We start from the raw sequence: 23,273 nt of genomic DNA on the forward strand, positions 1-23,273 counted from the left end.
TAGGTTGCAGACGCGGTTCGGATCCCACGTTGCTGTGACTGTGGTGTAGGCCGGCAGCTGCAGCTCCGATTCGACCCTTAGCCTGGGAACTTACAAATGCCCATGGGTGCCACTCTAAAAAGACAAAAACAAAAAACAAAACATGTAATAATGCACACACACACACACTCGCTAAACATACACTTAGAGACCCACTCAATCTAAACACACCGTGGACACAGACCTGGATACTCCACCTCAGCACATGTGTTTTTATTTCTGGATGATATAAAATAATAAACTTAAAAACCCAAACCAAACACCCTAGTGGCTCCCCTAAAGCAATGTGACCCCTCTTCCCACCCCGATAAATAGAGACTTCTGTCTGTCAGTCCACCCTCCACCCCCATAACCCTCTTTGCTATAGACATACTCTGGGTATATATTACTCTACTCGGCAATAGACATCTCCCGAAAATAGAATTCCAGCCCTGCCGCCTGACTCTACTTGAGCCCCATGTGCCTGGGGATACCCCCCTCCCCTGGTTCAGACCACCCGCCACTGTAGCACGCTGGTGTCCTTGCCCCCTGTGGTCAGAGCCATGCTGTCATCCCACAGGAAAGCCACATTGGTCACGTGGCTGCTGTGTCCGCCGTATTTGTGGCTGAGGGCCTGTGATGGGGAAAGAAGGAGGTCATCTGGCTGGTTGGCTGCTGTATTTCCGTGCCCGGGCACAGAGTAGGTGCTCAAAAGAGTTCTTGCGTTAACAGGAGACAAGAACCAAAGACTTCATAACGCAGATGCTCAGAGCTTTCACACTACAGACTCAGAAATTTATCGACTTTCCGGCGGAGAAAGGCCCTGGGGAGCAAGCTGCTGCCCTCCTTGTACAGATGGGGAGACTGAGATCTACTGAGGTCTGCAAAAGGGCCGCCTTGACCTTTTTTTTTTTTTTTTGGCTGCACCCAAGGCATGCAGAAATTTCTGGGCCGGGGATCAAAGCTGCACCAGCGCAGCGACCATGCCAGATCCTCAACCCACTGTGCCACTAGGGAATTCCTGGGCTGCCTTATCTTGCCCCTGGTGCTGCTTGTCACCTCCACCCTGCCAGCCCCCCACAGGGACTCACTCGAGGCTGACAGCAGGGGTAGCTAAACAGGTGGACTTTGCCAAAGTCATCAGCTGAAGCCAGCAACTTTCCATCGTGCGAGCGGGCCACGGCGTTGATATCGGTACCATCCGCTCCCTCGGACCAGATCCCTGGAGGCAAGATTAGGGGTGGGTGGGGATAAGATATCAGCTGGGGCCAGGGACCCCCCCCAAGGCAAGAAGGTGCCAGCCCCAGCCCCAGCCCCCCTGCCTTCCTCTCACCTAACCTGTCTTTAGGCATGGATACGAGTCGGAATAATGTTTTGGAAACCTGTATCTGATTCTATCCACTGCTCAAAACCCTGCCACAGCCCAGGCTTCTCACTATGACCCCCAGGCTCTGCCTGGCCTGGTCCCCCACATGGTGCCAGCCTTGTCCTCACCAGGGCTTCCCTTGAACTCGGCCGTGATCCAGTCATCTTGGCTTCTTACATTTCTCCAAAGGCCAAGCCCTGGCACCCCTGGGCTTTTATGCCTCTGCCTAGAGACAGCTTTCCTTCCTCACCACCCTGGAATGTAACACCTCGTCCTGCAGGTCCATTTGGATGTCCCTTCCTCCGGGAAGCCCTCCCTGACGCCCTCCCAGCTGGAGCTAGGTGTCTCCTCTGGACTTCCTTGTCCCAGCTCCGTCTTCTCTGGCTTGTCTGGGGACAAGGCCATCTCCTCCACTGGACTGTGAGACCTATGGGGGCAGGGGCAGGGCTGCCATGGTCACCACTGTGTCTCAGCACTGCTTGGCACAGAGGTGCTCAGGGAGCATGTGCTGAATGAATGGGTGGCTGGGACATTGGCCATGTCGACCTCTCTGGGCCAGGCGCTGCCACCCATTTGGTCGCATTTCATTACTGCTGCAAGGCACCTCACCCCGCCCTTTCCTCTTACACAAATAGTGCTCCTGGCACGTGTAAAGGAATGGTTCCCCTGGAAATAATAAGAGACTATGAAAACCACCAGTCAGGGATGCTTCTTGGAACTCCCGTCCTTAGCAAGATTTTCCCCTTTCCAGAACTTACCGAACACGCCAAAGCCCAGGACGCAAGTAGCTGTGGCCCATTCCACGTTCCTTACAGCATCTGCAGTGGTGATCTGCTTACAGGTAGTGGGGTCCCCTGGGGCAGAAAATAGGGGGAGGTGTTCAGAGCAGAAAGAACTCCTGACTTAATTCATCAATTTCACAGACAGTGGGCACTGAGGTTCAAGACAGGAGGCTAAGGTCCCCGGGCTTATTCTGCCTCTCCAGACTGGCTGAGGGGGCTAGATCCTCAGGGCACTGATATCTCAAGGCCAGGGGTTTCCACTTAGAGACCTGTACCCCACTCATCCAGCCAGGAAGGGGAGGAATTGGTGAAACCAGAAGCCAGGAGACCAGCCAGTCAGATCGGCCCCTGAAAACACCAGCCGAAAGAGAGGGACCTGAAGCCCCAGCCTTCCCTCCCAGAACCGAGAGAAGTCTACGCAAGTCGCACACGCAACAGAGAGGCTGAAGGAGGAATGCCTTTGTATTTCGGATGACTCACAGTACAGAATCTCGTAGTCCCCAGAGTTGGTGACAAAGCAGCTGCTGTCCTGAGCCCAATCCAAGTGGGTGATAAAACTGGAATGGCCCTGTGGGGGAGGGAAGGGACTGAGTTAGAGCTGGACGGGGCAGGATGAGACCTGGATGGGTGTAAGGCAAAATACAGAGATAGGGTGAAACACAGGGGGTCTAGAGGAAAGGTACACAGGCCTTTGGGAAGTGAGGGCGGGGCCAGACTACTATAGGCGGAGCCGGACTTGATGGGCGGGGCTAGACAAAAAGGGCTTTAGGACACACGGGGAGTTTAGAACAAGTGGGCAGAGCTAGACACAGAGGGGCGGGCTTCGAGTGCAAGGGGCTGGGCTACACAGAGGGTGTGCTCCAAACGTGAGGGGCGGGGCTACACGAAGGGGCGGGCTTAAAACAGAGGATAAATGTCTGGGTGGGGCTAAGGCTCCTGGATGTGATCAGGGCAGTCAGTTGAGAGTTGCAGCTGTGCTCCCTTGAGGTAGAAAATTGGTTAATTCTGCCCCCCCCATGGGGTGGCGGCACGGGCTGGGGGCCACTGCCCACTCACCGAGCACTTGCCCAGGCGGCTGACCTTGCGGCCGCCCTGGTCCACCGTGTACACGTACACCAAGTTGTCGTGGGAGCCCACGGCCAGGTACGCCCCGTCTGGGGGAGGGGGAGGGGGCTATGAGGAGGCACCCAGGCCCTACCCCCTCCTCTCTCAGACTCAGCCCCCCACTATCCCAGACTCCGCGTAGTCCCAAGCTCCACCCCTTCCCCCTGCCAGTAACTGGCAGCCTCAATTCCCAGGCTTTGCCTCTCCAGGGTTTCCGGCCCGCCCCTGACCTGGAGAGAAGCTGACCACTGAGATCTGTTCATTCCCATCTGTATGGATGGCCACCAGGTCGTGGGTCTCCGTGTCCAGCAGCAGCCATCTACAAGGAAAAGGCATAGTTGGGGGAAAAGGGGTGAGCTGATCTGGCAGAGAGGGTGGCACTCTGTGGGGCCTGAGGGAGGGACCCCAGAAAAGAATTGGGAGAGAGGGGATTCCCGTTGTGGTGCAGGGAAAATGAATCTGACTAGGAACCATGAGGGTGCGAGTTCGGTCCCTGGCCTCGCTCAGTGGGTTAAGGATCTGGCGTTGCCGTGAGATGTGGTGTAGGCCGGCAGCTGTAGCTCCGATTTCACCCCTAGCCTGGGAACCTCCATTTGCCACAGGTACAGCCCTAAAAAGCAAAAAAAAAAAAAGATTTGGGGGAAGAGGTTGACTCCAGAGAAATGTGGGGCGATCAGGACCTGGTTAAACAATTGGTACCCAATTAACTTTCTCTAGGCTTTGGGGCAGTAGCGGAATGGGGCTGATCAAGGGACAGTTCCTGGGGAGAACAGAGAAGCCCCGCCCCAAATGCCCAGCTCAGCTTTACCTTCCAGTCACCGTGCCGACGGCCAGGACAGAGCCAGTGGGGTGGAAGCCAGCAGAGCGGGCAGGGTCCTGAGGAGGGAGAGAAGAGGCAGGGCTGAGAGCTGGGGTCCCCCATCCCTGTGGCCTACACTTCCCCAGCCTCAGAGCCTAACTCTCAGCCTGGCAAGAGGGCCCTCACTACCCGCTGCTGCAGACACCCTGGAATCCACTCTCTTTTCCTTTAACGTGTCAGCTCAGACAGAGCACGTTCCTCCTGTTACTGCTGATTCTCAAACCTTCTTTTCTTTCTTTTCTTTTTTTCTTTCTAGGGCCACACCCATGGCATATGGAGGTTCCCAGGCTAGGGGTCGAATCAGAGCTGTAGCTGCCAGCCTAGGCCACAGCCACAGCAATGCAGGATCCAAGCCGCATCTGTGACCTACACCACAGCTCACGGTAATGCCGGATCCTTGACCCAGCATTAGTGAGTCCAGGGATCAAACTTGTGTCATCATGGATGCTAGTCAGATTTGTTAACCACTGAGCCATGACAAGAACTCCTCAAACCCTTTTCACTCCTGTTCTAAATTGCCACAGCTTTATTCATTGGAATGATTTCCTTATGGAATGTTCGACAAGGGATATTGCTAGGACAAAGGGTATCCATATTTTTAAGACCTTTGATATATAATGCCAATTTGCTTCCATAAAATAATATTAACGTATCCCCGGGCATGCCTGAGTGCCTGTATCCCCACATCTTTAGCCAACATCAGCCCTAGACATATCATTTAAAAATCTGGGGTTGGGGGGAGGCATTTGGTTGATTTGCAGGCAAAAGCCCATAGACTGGTAGGCTGGGAAAGCCAGACGGCCCGCAGGGAGCGCTCAATGAAGCTCAGCTATGATTGTAACGGTCAAGTGACCTTACCTTCCTGAGCCTGTTTCCAAGTGGGGGTCTGTCAACCCTACTGCCTTATGGAGGTTGGGGGAAGAAGTTAAAAAATGATGTGGATTGCCTGCTTGCATCTCTCACAAACACCTTTTTTTTTTTTTGCTTTTTAGGGCTGCATCCTCGGCGTATGTTCCCAGGCTAGGGATCCAGTCGGAGCTGTAGCTGCCGGCCTATGCCACAGCCACAGGAACGCGGGATCCAAGCCACGTCTGCGACCTACACCACAGCTCACGGCAACACTGGATCCTTCATGCACTGAGTGAGGCCAGGGATCGAACCCGAGTCCTCATGGATACTGGTTGGATTCGTTACCACTGAGCCACGACAGGAACTCCCAAGCATCCTATCTTAATAAATCTATTTCTTGCCTAAAAAAAAAAAAAAAAGATGATGGGGGGGCAAGGCGCTAAGTTAGTGTTGGGCATGGTGGGCATGGCGGGCAGAATGCCCAAACCAGAATACTCTGAGGGAGCTTGTTATAAACTGCAGATTTTGGGGACCAAAAAATAAAGAGGCTGGGCACGGATTCTGTTGACGCACTGATCCCGACACACTGGGTGAGGTGGGCCAGGTAGGATGAAGTGTCAGGGCCCCATCCTCTTACCTCGATGATCCTACTCCACAGGGGCTGGTGGGACTCTGCACTCCACAGATGCACCAGCTTATCCTGCCCGCACGTCACAAACTGTGCCCGGCTGGGGTGCGTGGCCAGGCCCCACAGCTCTTCCACGTGGCCCTGGCGGAAAGGAGAGGACAACATGGAGACCACCAGTCCAGGCCTTTCCTCCCCATCCCCCTCCCGCAATGTCTGATACCAGAAAGAAACGCTGGACCAGCCCCAGCAACACATCTTGCTCCACACGTAACTCAGGGAAGACCCCTTCTCCGTGCATCCGAAGGAGGCTGCAGCTGAGCCAGTGTGGGGCTCGAGGCCGTCCCTCCACCCAGGCCTCTGCTTTCCCGTGTGCACAACAGGAAGCAAGAGATGTGGTGGGTAGGAGCTTGACCCTGGAGGTCAGATGATGCCCAGAAGGCTGTGGGAATCCATGAGCATTCTCAGCTGGTGAGTCTGACTGCAGCTCTTACTGACGGTGGCAGTAGCCTGGGCAGGTGACTTTTCCTTGGAGCCTCAATTTACTCTTCTGGAAAATGGGGCCAATCCCTGTGTGTCTCATGGTGTTATCCTCCTCGCTCAGATCAGGGACAGAAGGTGTATGAGGCTGGTACAAAACGCTCTTAAAGTGGAGCTGGCTGACTGTTCTGGAAACAAGAGCCACGGGGAGCGGGGAGGGGGGGGGGGGGGGGGGGATCTAAATGCAGCTGCACGGGCAGAGGCTCCTTGCCTGTCCACTTGCATCTCTCACAAGCATCCTATCTTAATAAATCTATTTCTTGCCTATCACTTTGTCTCTCGCTGAATTCCTTCTGCATGGAGGCAGGAAGAACCTGACCCTCGGTGAGTCCAGACACTGGAAGGAAGGAGGACCACCAGAACCAGTCCTGGGGCCACTAAATACCAGCTTTGAGAAACAGTGCAGACTTGCCTCCACCCTGATCCTTGCCCGTGGCCCTATGTTCCACTCTGCAAACTATAAAAACACCTCCTAATTTTTCCCAAAGGAGGCACAATCTTTATAGCATTAGTCTGCTGTGGCCTCCTTTGCCTGGCAAAGCAATAAAGCTATGCTTTTCTCCTTCACCCCCACCAAATAAATCAGTAATACAAATAAAAAATAAATGCAGCAGTATGCATCTCGGCTACCTTGTAAGAGGGAAAATGTATGTAGAGAGAGAAGGAAGGGGGCCAGTGAACAAGGCCAAGACCGTTTTTCTTTTTAGGGCCGCACCTGCGGCCCATGGAAGTTCCCAGGCTAGGGGTCGAATCAGAGCTGCAGCTGCCGGCCTACACCACAGCCATGGCAACGCAGAGTCCAAGCCACATCTGTGACCTACACCACAGCTCATGGCAATGCCAGATCCTTAATCCACTGAGCGAGGCCAGGGATCAAACCAGCATCCTCATGGACACTAGTCGAGTTCTTAACCTGCTGAGCCACAATGGGAACTCCCTGATTTTTTTAAAAACTGAAGTATAGTTGATTTACAATGTGTTAATTTCTGCTGTAGGATAAAGTATACAGAATACATATATATACTCAGTAGGTCTGTGTTTCTAAATGGGTTTTGGGTTTGTTTGTTTGTTTTTGCTGTGCCTGTGGCATGTGGAAGGAAGTTCCCAGACCAGGGATCAAGCCCGGGCTGTAGCAGTGACCCCAGCGGCTGCTGTGACAGCAGCTGGATGCTTAACCTGCTGCTCCACGTGGGAACTCCTCTAGGTGGGATTTTAAATTGGCATGGGGTAGGGCTCTAGCACACTGAGAGGGAAGAGTGGGCATTTGAGCAACTCTAGAGGCTCTTCCTAGATCCTCGGAGCTGGGGACCCGGGAGTTGTGTGGCTCAGGGCATATGTAGTCTGTGTGACAACCTGCCTGGGTACCTAGCAACAGAAATGGACACCGCCCAGATCAGAAGGGCAGGGGGCAGCCTAGCTGGAGCAGGGTCGTGGGGACCCTCTGCAGTGCTACCAGTTAACCCACGGCCAGACCATGGAATATTCAGGGGTGGGGTTATGGGTCCGGAGCAGGTAAGGGGAAGGTGGGTGGTGTTTACCAGGCCAGAGGGAAAGGGTTGGGGCAGAGGGGTGAGGAGAAGCGCGAGTGGGAGGAGAGGTGGGATGGAAGGTCCAGAGAGAGGAGAGGTGGCGGGGGCAGGTGCAGAAGAGAAGCTCACCTGGACAAGCAGCGAAAACCCGGTGTGGACAGAGCCCTGCAGGATGGAGTTGCGCGTGGTCCCCACATAGAGTGTGTCTTCCCAGCCCTCCGCCACCGTGCGCACGGGGCCGAAGTCCTCCGGGACCTGTGTGCGCAAGGAGGGGTGGGGTAGGCAGATGAGTGTGCAACACACGCCAGCGTGGGGGTGGGGAGACGAGCTGGGGGAGGAGGCTCTAGTATTAGGAGCCCTAGTGGGGTCGGGGGAGGTCTCCTCACCTTCATATGAGCCTCTCCCCCTCCTCACCTCCACCTCCTGCAGCTTGCTGTAGTCGGAACCCCAGACGACCACCCGCCGATCGCGGCCCCCTCCGGACACCAGCGTCCCGTCCCGCAGGGCGCAGAGCCCAAACACGCCGCCATCATGGGCACCTAGCACCGCCTGAGTGATCCGGTTCCCACCTGCGGGGTAGGCCAGGGCTGGGTCAGCATGGGGAAGCTGCCCCATCTGACTCCAGAAAGCAGCTCAGACTCTCCATCCTACGACCAGCCGTTCACGTGCCTTTTCTTCTACCCACCTTTCCAACCACCCGCCACCCATCTATTCAAACACCCTATCACCCATCCAATAAACCATGCGAAGTAACATCTACCCATCCACGCTTTGGTCCATTTCCCCAATCACTCACCCACCCATTCATCCGCTCACCTGCTCTGTCCATCCATCTAGGCACGGACCCATCCATTCAGCCATCCACTGACCCATGCAGCCATCCACCCTCTTCCTTCCACCCCTCCGTCAATCCACCTCTCACCCATTCATTCACCTTCTCTCTTCTGACTACCCACTTGCCAGTCGGTCCATCCTTCCATCCAAACATCCACCCATCGCCATCTTTTTTCCTACCCATCTTTCCATATATCCGTCTTTCAACTCACTTGTCCATCTAACCATCAGTTCATCCATCCATTCAAGCCACGGTTATTAAACTGGCATTTATTCTAAGCCTAGCCTCATGCTGGGTGATGCTGGGGACACACTGCTGATGAAGACAACTTCTGATCTTACCTTTACGGGGCTCACAGTCCAATTTCAGAGACAGACCTACTACCAGTCAGGGACAACCCAAGGTGGTTGGGGCTGGGATGCAGACACCCAGAAGACAGTGGGACCCCATAGAGGGCACCTAGCCTGGTGGGTTGGGGAGGGCTTCCTGGAGGAGGGGACAGCTGAGCAAGGCTCTGAAGGATGAGTAGGAGTTGGCCAGGACAACAGGGGGTAGAAAAGTGTCCCAGACAGAAGGAAGAACACGTGTAAAAGGCAGAGAGTACATGGACTGTTTAAGGAACTAAAAGAAATCTTGGAGTTCCTATTGTGGCTCAGTGGGTTTAGAACCCAACTAGTATTCGTGAGGATGCTGGTTTAATCCCTGGCCTTTTTCAGTGAGTTAAGGATCTGGCTTTGCTGCAAGCTGCAGTATAGGCTGGGAGGCAGCTTGGATCTGGCATTGCTGTGGCTGTGGTGTAGGCCGGCAGCTGCAGCTCTGATTCGACCTCTAGCCTGGGAACTTCCATATGCCACAGGTGCAGCCCTAAAAAGAAGAAAAAGAAAAGGAAATCGGATGTGATCAAGTATAACATACAAAGGACAAGAGAAGGTGGGCCAGGTCATGTGGGGTCTTGGAGACCCTGTATAAGTGGAACCATACAGTATTTATTCTTTCCTTTTTTTTTTTTTTGGTCATTTTAGGGCTGCACCCATGGAATATGGAGGTTCCCAGGCTAGGGGTTGAATCGGATCTACAGCTGCTGGCCGACACCACAGCCACAGCAACATCAGATCCAAGCCACGTCTGCAACCTACACCACAGCTCACGGCAATGCCAGATTCTTAACCCACGGAGCGAGGGCAGGGATCGAACCTGCAACCCCATCGTTCCTAGTCGGATTCGTTTCTGCTGCGCCATGACGGGAACTCCCTATTCTTTTCCTTAATGAGGAACCTGGCCCTTGTCCCAAGGGAACTGAACTGAGGTAATGGAAGGGTTTACCAGGGGACAGACAGGGTTGGATTTACATCTGGTTCAGAGAACAAGCTGAACTGGTGGAGACAAGACCGAAGGCCCAGAGACCAGGGAGGAGGCTGGGGCAGGGACTCAGTGGAGAGGAAAAGGGCAACTCCCTTCAATTCCATCCTCAGCCTCAGCCCTGGGACCAGGTGTACATACGTCATTTTGTTCATTTATCTTTCTAACCACCCACCCACCCAACACCCTGCAGCCCCGCAGAGCCGGGCCAGTGGGGGGACTGGGGCCATGGAAACAAATCGGACCCAGTCTCTGCCATCAGAGAGCTTCGAGTCTGCTGGAAAACCCACTGCCAATTACGCTCATCTCAGCTGTCTCATCGCAAGAAAAGCTCAAGACAACCCTACGAGGGAGAGGGTGATAGCATATCCATTTTACAGATGAGGCAACTGAGTCTCGGAAGGGACTTGACTCTCTGAAGGCCACGCAGAGAAAACAAAGCACTGCTGAGACCTGAACGCAAGGCTGTCCAACTCCCAAGCCCACTCCCCCGACCCCCGGTCATTACCCCTCCCTGAACTGAGAAGTTACTTCAGCCAGTGGATGAAGGAGTTATAAGGAAATGATTGCTACAAGAAGTGATCCACTCATTCACATCTTCATCTGTGGCTAACTAGTTACCCACTGCCTGGGACTAACACAGCCATCTATTCCGGGGACAAGCGTTTATTTCTTTAATTATCCTTTGACCTAAGAAACCACCTATTAAGTAGGACAGCATTTTCATCTACTCTTTCTTCTCTTCACTGACTGGGGCAACCCCTTCATTCATTCATTGCTCTGGACAAATCACCTCTCCATTCATCCATCCATCCATCCATCCATCCACAGTTATGTTAACTCATTCATTTATTAAGCTCAGATTTGATCCCTACCGTGGGATTTGCAGAAGGGTGGGAAATTAGTGACGATTTCATGTAGGTGGGGAGCTAAGCCTTGACGGACGAGTTAGAACTGGACAGGTAAGGATTTAGCCTGTTGCATCATACATTCCACAGGAGCAGGGTCCGAGGAAGGGAGGCACAGCCAAAGGGAGACGGGGAGGACTGGGATGGGACCAAACAGGTGGGGTGACACTGACCTTTGCCCCAGACATAGAGGTTCCCCCCAGAGTCCCCGGTGACCACATCGCCACCCTCCAAAAAGGTCACACACAGCACGTACTTCGGTTTCTCGTGTTTCTACGGTGGGGAGAAGGGGAAGCCGTCAGAGGGTCACTGAAGCCCGGTGGCCTCCATCATCTGGGACCATGGTCCAGGGGATGCCCACATGCTTGGGGTGCGGCCCTTGCCTGTGTGGAGCTCCCCCATCTCCAGTCCACCTCCAGGGAGTGTCACACCCCCTAGAGTTTCTGACCATAATGTCTTTCCCGCCCGGATCCCCTCCTCCCACCTCTCCCTCCTCCCCGACTCTGTCCTCAGTTTCCCTGCCATCTTCCCCTTTGTCTGCCCCGCTCCTCTGCCCCTACCTTCTGTCTGCCTCTAGGTCCCTCTCCCTGCCTTCCCCCGCCCTCCTCTCAGTACCTCCATTTCTTTTCTTTTTCTGTCTTTTTAGGGCCACACCCACGGCAAGTGGAAGTTCCCAGGCTGGGGTCAAGTCGGGGCTGTAGCTGCCGGCCTACACCACAGCCACGCCAGATCCAAGCTGCATCCACCACCTACACGGCAGCTTGAGGCAATGCTGGATCCTCAACCCACTGAGCGAGGCCAGGGATCGAACCTGAATCCTCATGGATACTAGTCATGGATACTAATGGGGTTCTTAACCCGCTGAGCCACAAAGGCAGCTCAGTTCCTATGTTTCATTTCCATCTGTGCTAGTTTTCTCAAGATCTTCCCTTTTGGGGGCAGAAGCCCCAACTCTCACCAAAGGCGGGGGGGTGAATGGCTATCAGAGGGGTGCCTGCATCTTCTCTCCCAGGCCCTCTGCTTCCTGCTGTTTCTCTGTCTTTCTTGGCCTGTCAGCCTCTAACTTTTCTGTTTATCCAGAACCCTGATAATCTCAGCAACCCATTTATTAAGCATCCACTGTCTGCTGGGAATTGCTAGACTCTCTCTCTCTCTTTTTTTTTTTTTTTCCCCCAATTTTGGCCACCCCTTGGCATATGGAGTTTCCTGGCCAGGGATCCAAGGCTGAGTTGTGACCTAAGCCGAAGCTGCAGCAATGCCAGATTCTTAATCCACCATGCTGGGCCGGGGATTGAACCTGCATCCCAGCACTCCTAAGATGCCACCAATCCCACTTAGACACAGTGGGAACTCCAGGAGCTGCTAGACTCATCATCTCATTGAATCCTCCCAACTTCAGAGTGTAAAGGAGGATCTACCCCTTGTGTGGATAAGGAAACTGAGGCTGCAGCAGGCACTATCTCAGCATCCCCGGAAACTCCAGCCTCTGGGGTGTCCCCGCCAGCCTGTCCCAGTACCGCTAGCACTCACCTCAAAGAGGCCCTGCCGCTTGCTCAGGCTGCCCCCCTCCAGGCTCCAGAAGTAGATGTGGGACTTTCCACAGGTGATGAGCACGGAGGGGTCTGTGGGGTGGAAGGTGGCCACCAGCACAGCCTCGTTGGAGCACTTTAGGGGGTGGGGGAGATTCTGAATGAGGACCTCAAAGCCACCGGGACGACCGCACCCACCCCATGAAGGACTGCCCTATACGGCTGTGTGGGTTGTGTACTGCACACCCAACTTGCCTGGATCTCTCCTATATAGACAAACTAAAGTACAGGCAGGAGGACCAGCCAGTGAAGCACTGCTGCTTCTTTCATCAACATATTGGCAGACAGGTGCAGAGCCTTTACTTTGCCCCAAACACTGTGCTAAGCACTTTACATCCATCGACTCGTTTAACCCCACAGCACCCTGTGCCTCCCATTACAGATGACGAAGTTAGGCTCAGAGAGGGGAAGTCACTTGCTTAAGCACACACAGCCAGGTAAGAGCTGTGTTCAGAATCAACTCCCTGAGAGCCTAGCCTCTCCACTCCTTCTTTCCTCAAACCATGGGCCCCAATTCTAGGGCTCTTGTCCCCAGTCCAGAATGGCTACGCGACCTTGGACGAGCAGCTCTCCCCTCTACGGTGTCTCAGGTTCCGCATCTTTAAAATAGGCTGCAGCCCAGAGATGCAAGTCAAGGTCCGTCTGGACATCTCAGGACTGTAGAGTCGCAGCCGCCTTGTACCCATCCTCCAGTTGGGCCTAGTTCTCCCACCCCACATCCCAACATCACAGGCAAATTTCCCCTACAAGGAAGAGGCTACCATTACGCCCATTTTACAGATGAGGCAATTGAGGCTCAGAGCTGTCCCGAAGTCACACAGCCAGCAAGTGGCAAGGTCAGGACTTGAACATGAGTCTGTCTGATTCTAGGCTCATCGATGCTGAGATCTGGCCAGTCCCACAGGGGCAGCCCCAGGAAATGGGGTGAGAAGGGTTTCCTCACCTTGGCATCCACCGTCTTGGTCTCCTTGGCCCAGTCCCACACAGACAGCATGTGGTCGTTGGATTCATCTACTGCACAGAGCAGGTTGCCCCCATTCTAGGAAGAGGGGAGAGGAGAGGGGGAGGGGAAGGTGGGTCAGGATCCATTTCCCCCCGCCCCTCCATCCCAACACCTTGCCCGCTAGGACATCAGCCACTCAGGCCTGTTTTAAGATTTTCAAAGGCCCTGGTCCAAGTCATATGAGACATATTAAGATACACTGCCCTGTAAACCAGCTATAACGGAAAAAATAAAAATCGTTTAAAAAATAAATAAATAACAATAAAATAAAATACACACTCCATCCAGGGCCACACAGATTTTAAAGGCTGTTTATAAGTTTCCTTTTGGAGTGACTGCTCCCTAAGGAATTCATCTAATTACCCCTCAGCTACAATTTCTCTGCAACCAGCACGCCAGCAGGATTCCTCACTGGCATTTTCATGTGGCACGACTTCTATGGTTTTGAAGTTAACCAGTTAATGCAATTGGTACAATGCGCTCTGTTACACCTTTAGTTGAGCGTAGGTCAGTTTGGATTTTGCAAAGGTTTTCTTTCCCTGCACTTGGGCAACAAAATAGCTTTATTTCTCCAAAGTGCCTCCTTAGGTCTCAGAAAACCTGTGAGGCTCTTCAACTGTCTGTGGGAGGACCGGTTGTTTTTTATTCCCTGACACACTGCAGCCAATACTTTGGCAAAATAGGGTAAAAATAGAAAATATGATTTAAAAAAAAAACATCTCACCAATCACACACTTGGATGTTGTGGGAATGTTGAATTGCTCTACAAATTCCTAAAGGCTTACTCTCGATTTCTGTGCTTATCTCCCCGGGGCCTGCCAACACCCAGTTAGGATGGTACTAGGAGCAAGACTGCGCTAGGGGATGCCTAAGGGATAAAGACTGTCAGAATGAAAAGCGGTGTGAAAAATAACGCAAAAAGCATTACCTGATCTACGAAGGGCCACTGAGGAGTCTGCCTGGGGGCAATTAAGGCGTAGGGTCCCCTTATAAAAGCTAACAGAGCAGGCCTGCAAAAGGGCAAATGTGGGTGCAGAGCCTACAAGGCCAAGAGTTTGGCCAGGGGGCGTGACCAGCACCTGTGACATCATGATAAAGGCGTGGCCTCCATCCCTAATAGGCACCAGGGGCGGTCTGAAGGCGGGGCGATAAGACTTACGGATTTGGAAAAACCCACGCAGCACACAGCTCTGTCAAACACCCCCAGGCCCAGCACGTGTAAGGTGGAGAGGGAAACGGAGTCCCAGATGCGCACATGGGGTGGCAGTGGCTGCAGGAAGGAGAGAGGCTGGTTACCTCAGGAGCCCAGCTCCCTGACCACCCCACACCTCGGCCATCTCCAGGTCCTGCCCGCTCCACTCTGTTACCTTCCCGTCCTTGGTGGTGCCCGCCACCTGTCCAGTGGCAATGGTGACCATGTCAGGGTGGACAGCCAGGCTGAGCAGAGAGAGGGCAGAAGGACAAGGTTCAGTAAGAGGGAGGGGACTCACGGCAGCCCTGTACCCCTCCGGCAACAGGCCTCGGTCCTGATGCCTGACTGTTCTTTCCCAAGGTTGACTGAATGAGTTATTTAGTCAATAAACATTGATTTCGTTCTTCAGTAGCAAGAAGGGGAGGGAGACTCTCTGGGAAGCCTGGCTCAGAGGCTCAGACCTGGGGTCTTAACTCAAGCCTGTACCACAAATGGCCAGGAGAACACATCCATTTCAAGGGGCTGCTACCACGGGGCCCCAACACTGCACGACTGTCTGGGGTGCCCACGAGAAGTTTTCAAAAGTGAGAAATCCAGGCACTGTCATTTGAAGTATCAATAGTCAATCCACTTTCTTTTTCTTTTTTTTTTCTTCTTTTTTTGGCACAGAGTTCCCTGACGAGGGATCAAACCTGCATCCCAGCACTCCAGAGACACTGCCTGTCCCATTGCACCACGGGAGGAGCTCCTTTTTTTTTTTTTTTTCTGTGGCCACACCCACAGCATATATAAGTTCCCAGGCTAGGGCTCGAATCAGAGCTACAGCTGCTGGCCTACACCACAGCCACAGGATCCAAGCCATGTCTGTGACCTACACCACAGCTCGTGGCAACGTCAGAACCTTAACCCACTGAGCAAGGCCGGGGATCGAACCTGCAACCTCATGGTTCCTAGTGGGATTCGTTTCTAATGCGCCACGACGGGAACTTCAGGAACTCCTTTTTTTTGTTGTTGTTGTTGTTGTTGCTATTTCTTGGGCGGAACCCACGGCATATGGAGGTTCCCAGGCTAGGGGTTGAATCGGAGCTGCAGCCACCGGCCTATGCCACAGCCACAGCAACGTGGGATCCGAGCCGCGTCTGCAATCTACACCACAGCTCACGGCAACGCCGGATCGTTAACCCACTGAGCAAGGGCAGGGACGGAACCCGCAACCTCATGGTTCCTAGTCGGATTCGTTAACCACTGGGCCACTACGGGAACTCGCTTTTTTTTTTTTTTTAATCGACTTTTTTTCACCCAGAATTCAGCAAAGGCCTGGGGCCCGCCCACTTCCTGAGCAGGAGCTACTGCGAAGCCTCCTCCCAGGCCTCACCACTTGATGTCGTCATTGTGTCCCAGGTAGTGCCGCTGCCTCTGCTCCTCCACGCTGTAGAGCACAGCCACAGAGGCCACGAAGTACACTATCTCCCCCGTGGGCAGCAGGTAAAGGTTGGCGCGGCAGTCTCGGCCACGGTAGCCATAGCTGGAGACGCCCGGGGGCTGGTTAAGGAAACTGTTCGGCATTGCGTGTGCCAACTAACACACTCAGGGCATCCAAGCTAGGTTGTCCTGTTTCCCCTCTTATCTCTGGGGGGGGGAACTGAACGATGGTACCCTCCCCTAAATATTAATGCCTGGAAACTGTGACTGTGACCTTACTTGGAAAATGCAATTAAGGATCTCAAGATGAGATCATCCTGTATTATTTGGATAGGCCCTAAATCCAGAGACAAGTGTCCAATTTTTATTTTTATTTTTGGCTGTGCCTGCAGTGTGCCAAAGCGCCCAGGTTAAGGATCGAACCCACGCCACAGCAGTGACACCAGGTCCTTAACTGCTAGGCCACCAGGAAACTCCCCAAAGACAAGTAGTGTCCTCATAAGAGAGAAGAAAAGACAGAGTGGGAGAAGGCCCGTGTGAAGAGAGACTGGAGTGACAGAGCTATAAGCCAGAGAATCCCAAGGTTTGCCAGCAGCCACCAAAAGCTAGGAGACAGACCCGGAACAAATTCTCGCCCAGAGCCTCTGCAGGGAGCATGGCCCTGCTGACACCCTGGATGAGGATTTTTGGCCTCTGGGGCTGCACCCACAGCAATCGGAATTTCCCAGGCTAGGGGTCGAATCAGAGCTGTAGCTGCTGGCCTCCTCCACAGCCACAGCAACGCAGGATCTGAGCTGAGTCTGTGACCTACACCACACGTCACGGCAATGCCGGATCCTTAAACCACTGAGCAAGGCTAGGGATCGAACCCACATTCTCTTGGATATTAGTTGGGTTTGTTACCATTGAGCCATGACATCAACTCCATGTGGTCAATTTGTTAAGTGCCCCTATTGCTCAGTCAGACTATGAGTTCCACAGAGGCCAAGACTGGGCTGTTTTGCTCACTTTCTTTTTTTTTTTTTGGCTGTTCCTATGGCATTCGAAAGTTCCTGGACCAGGGATCAAACGTGCGTCACATCAGTGACCCGAGCCGCAGCAGTGACAATGCCAGATCCTTAACCCCTAGGCCACCAGAGAACTCCTGTTTTGTTCACTTCTATTAACTCCTCCTCTGAGAAGCATGCCTTGACCGCAGGCTGGGTTAGCTGCCCTCTTTGGCTTCCCCCATCCAGGCCCTGCCCAGTCTGTGTTATCACTGTCCCCACACTGGACTGTGAGCCCAGGAGGATAAGCAGATACTGATGTGGGGAATGTTGGACTCCAGACTTTAGCCTCAGAACCTTCAGAACACATTTGAATGAAGGTCAGTGTGTGTATTCCAACTGCACAGAAACTGCTCTCAACCCTGCATCCATTTTAGGGCTGCAGAATGAGGCCCGCATTAACTTGTGCTGTCTCAGCTGCTTTTCTTCTGATGCTCCCTTAAGCCCAGCTTGACCTGATAGCTCGATATTCTTGCATTCTCGTATTTCCAGCTGCCTGGGCTCCAACATTCCTGCCTCCTCCAGAGCTCAGCAGGCTAAGAGAAGAGGACAAGGACTGGATTCCTAGGATGCTGACCCAGCCCCGGTGCACTTTTTAGAAAAAGCCTGAGGAGTTTCCGTTGGGGCTCAGTGCAAACGAACCCAACTAGCATCCATGAGGAGGCAGGTTCGATCCCTGGCCCTGCTCAGTGGGTTAAGGATCTGACATTGCTGTGAGCTGTGGTGTACGTCACAGACATGGACCGGATCCTGTGTTGCTGTGGTATAGGCCCAATTGGACCCCTAGCCTGGGAACTTCCATATGCCGTGGGGGCGGCCCTATAAAGACAAATATATATATATATATATGTTTATATTCTCATTCTACAAAAGAAAGGAAGCATAATACTCAGTATATTTATACTTGAAAGAACGCTGAACGATGCTTGGGACATAAGAGCTCAGGAATGATTTATTCTTATTTCACTCATTCCCTATTTATGGGACACATATTAGGAGCTCAGGACCTTAGTACGTTGTTTCGCAGCCATATGAACCTGAGTGCCTGGCACCCATCTTTTTTTCTTTTTTTCGGGGGGGGGGAGCTTGTCCACAGCATGCAGAAGTTCCCAGGCCAAGGATCGAACACACGTCACAGCAGTAACCAGAACCAAAGCAGTGACAACGCCTGGATCCTTAACCCGCTGAGCCACCAAGGAAATGCATGACAACTATCCTTCAGAAGAGGCAACCGAGGCACAGAAAGACAACATGACCCATCCAGGGTCACGCAGGCAGCCAGGGGCTGGGCTGGGGTTTCAACCCATTTCTGCCAGGCTCCAAAGACCGGGTTTTTAACCATTACCAACTTCTACTGTTTCTCAAAAATGCCAAGGTCACTCTGGCGTCAAATACACTGGATCCACCATGCCCTCTGTCTGGAATGCTGTTTTTCTAGTTCGTCCAAAGCTGACTCCTAAATGTTCAATTCTCAGCCCAAATGCCCTCTTCTCAGAGAAAGCCAATCACTCCTCTCATTTGAGCTTAGCTTTCTGTATTCTCATCATTTATTACTGAGTTGAAATTATCTTATTTATTGAATCACTGGCTTCTGTCTCGCCTCCTTTAGAAGGTGAGCTCCGTGGAACACAGCCTGTCTGTAGGAAGAGAACCTGACAGATGAAGGGCAATCAGCAAATAATTTGCTGCTTTAATAAGTCATAAAAGGTTACATCAGAAGTTCCCTGGTGGCTCAGCAGGTAAAGGATCCAGCATTGTCACTGCTGTGGCTCGGGTCACTGCTGTGATGTGTGTTCAGTCCCTGGCCTGGGAAATTTCACATGTTGAGGGCCTGGGGAAAAAAAATGGTGATGTCAGCGAATGTGCCTTCCTCTGCCCCCTCCAGACTCCAGGCTCTTCCTGACCCCTTAAACCACAAAGGCCTGGGAAGCCCCACCTTCAGTACAAAGCCCCTCCCTCCAGCTTAAGTTCCACACCAGAAGGGCTTTTGTCCCTTCCGGCTGCGGGGGGTGGGGTGGGGGTGTGTGGAAGGAGTGGAAGGAAGAATAAAGCGAAAGGATACACCCAGTCCAGCTTGAGACGGCAGGAAGGCAGCTCGGAGCGTGTATCCAGGCTGTAGGTAGGCGCCAGCTCGTCTGGGATCAGCATGGGCACAGGGCGGCCCCTCAGAAACATTTTCACCGTGCCCTCCTCTGCCAGGACACCCCCAAAAGTCAGGGGCTGCTGACATGAGTCCCCAACCCTACTCTCTCTTCCCTTCATTTTTTTTTTTTAAATAGGGAGAATGAGGGCAGAGAGACAAAGGCCCAGCCAGTAGCCAGGTCTCCCGATTTCCAGCTCTGGCCCCTCACCCCAGCCAGCCCTAAGCAAAGCCCCTCCCATTTTCCCACTTACCCAGGCTGAAGATAACTTCTTTGGTTTTGCTGTCAGGAAAAGAGAAAAAAAAAGGCGGGGGGACCTTAATTAGCAGGCAAGTCAGAAAAGGGAAGAACCCACTCCCGGATGGAACCGCTCCAGAGGTCTCTGATGAATACTGGGGGCCGAGTAAGGAGCGGAGCGCTGCCTCTCTGCAGGCCGTGTGCTTTGCTCGGTTGATCTTGCAGAGCCTAAGACACAGGCCCAGAGAGGCAGTGATCGCCAAAGGTCACACAGCACGAAGTGGCATGGACGCGATCCTAGAAGACGGGAGTCAAGAGGTACCGCTCCCTCCTAATCAGCAGGTTCTCCCAACGCTCCCCACCCCCAGGCCCAGAGCGCCCCAAACTTGAAGCAGCGAGAGAAGAGGCGAGGGTTTAAGGGGCGTGTCTCCACACTCTCTTTGCTGACGGAAAGAAATGATGCCCGCGGGTCTGGGTCCCAAGGAAAGGGGGGGGGACATGGGATACAGTCCCCGGGAGCGCGAGGAGGAGGGGGTGTGCGAGAGGGTCTCACCCAGCTCCAAAGCTACTCATGGCGGCGGCTGGCGGAGCTTCGGGGCCGGGGGTGGAGCCGCGACCGGCTCCGCCGCTTCCGGCCCTGGGAGGCGCCCGCGCGCCGCGCCCTGCCCCGCCCTCCGCTGCCGACCCCGAAGCCTGCGGGTCACACTGGATCTCAGGTCCCGGACTGCGGGGTCCTGATACTAGGCTCTTTTTGGGGGGTGAGGGAGAGTGTTTTTTGAGAATATGGACTCAGGACGTGTCTGCCTGAGTTCAAGTCCCCGCTCTGAAAATTCCTTAAATAAGCTGCCAAACTTCTGTCCCGGCCTCTTCACTTTTAAAATGGGGATAATAAAAGTACCTACGTCCCGGGTGGTTGCGAAGCTTCGTTAATTCACGTAAAGTGCCTTGAGTAGTGCCTGGATCATAGCTCTATGTATGTGTTTGCTGTTATTTCAGTGGGGTTGAACTGAGGGTTTTGGGGGTGGGTGTTTTTTGTTTGGTTGGTTGGTTGGTTTGGTTTTTCAGGGCCGCACCCGCACGCTAGGCGTTGAATCCGAGCTGCAGGCGCTGGCCTACGCCACAGCCTCAGCAACGCCAGATCAGAGCCGCGTTTGCGACCTACACCGAAGCTCAGGGCAACGGTAGCTCCTTGACCCACTGAGCTGGGCCAGGGATGGAACCCAAGGCCTCATAAATTCTAGTCGGGTTTGTTGCCACTGAGCCACAACGGGAACTCCTGAACTGTGGTTTTTGACTCCAGTCCTGCCTTAGTCCGGCCCCCGCAGGCCCTGACCACGTCCACTGCATCGCTACTGTACCCTCAGGTTTTACACTTCCCGCCTCTGCGAAGCTGACCACGCCCAACATTCTGATCACACCCACCTCTCCAGATCCTGCCCCCAAGTGGACTCAGTCTCTTGATAATTGACAGCTCCTCAGGGACCCTCCTACCCGCCTCAAGTCAAACATTCAGACTGCGACCACTTTCACGTGACCCGGTTCCGGAGTTGAGCCTCTTCGGCTTACAGACCCCGCCAAGGTCTGTTCCCGCCCAAGCTTCAAACCACGCCCATTTCCACCTGGCAGCGCCCCAGGCTCCTCTCCTCCCAGCTTCTTGCTTCGGACTCCATTGCACCTAGTCTCAGCCCGTTACCCCCACCCCACGCTCTGATTCAGCCTAAGCTAACCCTCTGGCGGAGCCCTCAAATTCCAATCACGTCCCTCCCTCTGATTACCCCATTTCCTGCAGGAACTCCTCTGAGGGTTACGCCCTGGCTGCATCCCTGAGATTCGATGAGGACTCTCACTGTACCTTACCAGCCACGCCCACAAACCTAGCTCCTCCCTAACTTCTACTCTGGCCCACCCAAGACACCCTGACCGTCCACGCCTCGTGTGTTCTAGTCCAGCCCTTTAATGATTTCATCACGCCCCTCAATGATGGCTCCGCCTCCCCATGCCTTCCACTTTGCGCTGTCTCTAGATTGGCTCCTCCGAGCCACCGGCATTGTTTCCGCTTTCTGAACTGAAAGACCTCGCTTTAGGTTATCACCTCGTGGCCTGGGCATCGCCCTAAATTCCCCATCCTTTTCCAAACCTAACTGAGGTCCTGACCCCACCCTTTGCGGCACGACTCCGCCGCGGACACTTACCCTTCCTTTTTGGCGCTACAATTGCTGCTAGAGGATGTGGTGCGGCTGCGGGGGTCCTCGCGGCGCACTGAGGCGAGGCGCTCTGGTGACAAGTAGCGGCGGGCACTGAGAATAGAGAGCACACAGTTAGGGGCAGAGCCTGTGAGGCCAGCAGGAGAGTGCCAGAGGCCAGCAGGGACTTCCTGAGACCTTCCACTGCAGGTGTCCAGGCACATCAGTCCATCATTCTCCGCCTAAACAGCCTCCAAGGTCTTGGAGGAGGCTGGGGATGCCAGGGTCCGTGACTTACCTGCGCCCGGAGGTCGCCTCCTTTTTGGGGGAGGATGGGGAAGTGGCATAGCCGCCCACGCGCCGTGGGGGTCCCGCGCCATTGAGGGGCGTCCTGGTGGGAAGGCCTTTCAAGAGCTGACACACTAGGGAGACGGAGTTAGAGAAAAGAAGGGCTGAGTGTAAGGTACAGGCCCCAACCCCTCCCCATCTCACCCCTCCAGTCTACTGAAGATACCTGAGGCTGTGGTGCCTAGGCGCGGAGGCGCGCGGCCCTTGGGGGTGCTCCGCGCTCGCAGCGCAGCACCTTGCTCTTCGCATGCCCGCAGGCGACGCAGCGCGTCAGCCAGCGCCGCCTTTAAGACAGCCAGCTCGTCTTCCTGCAGTTGCAGCCGCTGCTCCAGCGCCGACACGCGGTCGTCCACCTCCATCCCGCTTGTGCCCGACAAATTGTCATCTGGAAAGCAGGGGAGCGCTGGCTGCAGGGGCCACCCAGGAGTTCTAAAGCCCGAGATGAGGTGTCCCTCCTGGCTTCCCGGTCTAACCTGGGCCGGCCACGCCCCCTTCCCCTCCCGCAACCTCGGGCTGGGACGCTTGGATGGGAGCCAAAAAAGAGGGCTCTGAGAGGGGAAGGAAATCCCCATTGCTCTCAGCCCTTGTCCCCAAACATCTCTCTCTGCCGCAGCGCCCTGGAGGTGTGACCTTAGGGAAGTCCCTTCCTCTCTAACCTTCTAAGAGTCTATGAATCGAGAGCCTCTCGACTCTGGTTTTAAGATTGTATGACTAAGATGATGAATACATATGAGTGATAGCAACATTTTAAGGATGACACCAACTTTTTTCCTGACATTTTGTAGTGACTAACATTCTCAAATTGCTCCCCAATATTCTTTGGCGGATGGCAATATTTTATCGCAGATACTAACGTTCCTTCTCCATATCAAAAACTTTCCAAGCCAAAAGGGTCCTACCTGGTCCCTCCCCTTCCTATGCTCTCCTCACTAAAGTGTTTGGCCCCCAGGAGTTCTGGTCGTCGTGGCTCAGAGGTATGGAACACGACTAGTATCCATGAGGACGCGGGTTCCATCCCTGGCCTCGCTCGGTGGGTTAAGGATCCCGCGTTGCCATGAGCTGTGGTGTAGATTAAAGACGCGGCTCCGATCCAGCGTTGCTGTGGCTGTGGGGGTAGGCCTGCATTCGACTCCTAGCCTGGGAACTTCCATATGCCGTTAGTGCGGCGCAAAAAGACAAATAATAACAATTTTTACAAAGTGTTCGACCCCGGAGCCTGCTACAAGGACAGGGTTTCAGCGGCCCCTGGCGGCAGATTTGCGAGGTGCAGACAGCACATCAAAGACCCGAGACCCATGGAAGGAAGATACTCCCGGAGATCTGACACTCAAACTCTCT

General features: G+C 53.9%; 1 protein-coding gene across 2 annotated transcripts; it reads right to left on the bottom strand.

Annotated features, from left to right (window-relative positions):
- Positions 1–224: 224 nt before the first annotated feature.
- On the bottom strand, positions 225–22,322 carry EML2 (EMAP like 2). Of its 2 annotated transcripts, XM_047791032.1 has the most exons (21): positions 22,102–22,322; positions 21,886–22,009; positions 21,597–21,701; positions 19,421–19,449; positions 19,089–19,218; positions 15,934–16,083; positions 14,734–14,803; positions 14,526–14,636; positions 13,307–13,402; positions 12,305–12,439; positions 10,948–11,047; positions 8,087–8,241; positions 7,802–7,927; positions 5,616–5,747; positions 4,079–4,146; positions 3,501–3,589; positions 3,223–3,320; positions 2,647–2,734; positions 2,143–2,238; positions 1,110–1,240; positions 225–652 (listed from the first exon to the last, which is right to left on the bottom strand). In XM_047791032.1, exons 1-21 carry the CDS (start codon positions 22,292–22,294, stop codon positions 527–529), a joined length of 2,352 nt encoding a protein of 783 aa, XP_047646988.1. In that variant the 5' UTR covers positions 22,295–22,322; the 3' UTR covers positions 225–526. The 2 variants fall into 2 exon arrangements, with proteins under 2 accessions (XP_047646988.1, XP_047646989.1); XM_047791033.1 differs by lacking the exons at positions 21,597–21,701; positions 21,886–22,009; positions 22,102–22,322 and adding an exon at positions 19,958–20,021.
- Between the last annotated feature and the right edge of the window lie 951 nt (positions 22,323–23,273).

This window comes from Phacochoerus africanus, chromosome 8 (assembly GCF_016906955.1).
Source record: "Phacochoerus africanus isolate WHEZ1 chromosome 8, ROS_Pafr_v1, whole genome shotgun sequence".
Classification (NCBI taxonomy): Eukaryota; Metazoa; Chordata; class Mammalia; order Artiodactyla; family Suidae; genus Phacochoerus; species Phacochoerus africanus.

What these genes read in the sequence shown, in the direction of transcription:
- EML2 (XM_047791032.1), bottom strand. Translation starts at nt 22,294, where the DNA reads ATGGAGGTGGACGACCGCGTGTCGGCGCTGGAGCAGCGGCTGCAACTG. An exon ending in TGTGGAGTAGGATCATCGAG is followed by an intron (nt 4,147 to 5,615) that starts GTAAGAGGATGG and finishes CTCCCTCCTCAG; the next exon opens with GACCCTGCCCGCTCTGCTGG. An exon ending in GTCGGCACGGTGACTGGAAG is followed by an intron (nt 3,590 to 4,078) that starts GTAAAGCTGAGC and finishes TTTTCCTTGTAG; the next exon opens with ATGGCTGCTGCTGGACACGG.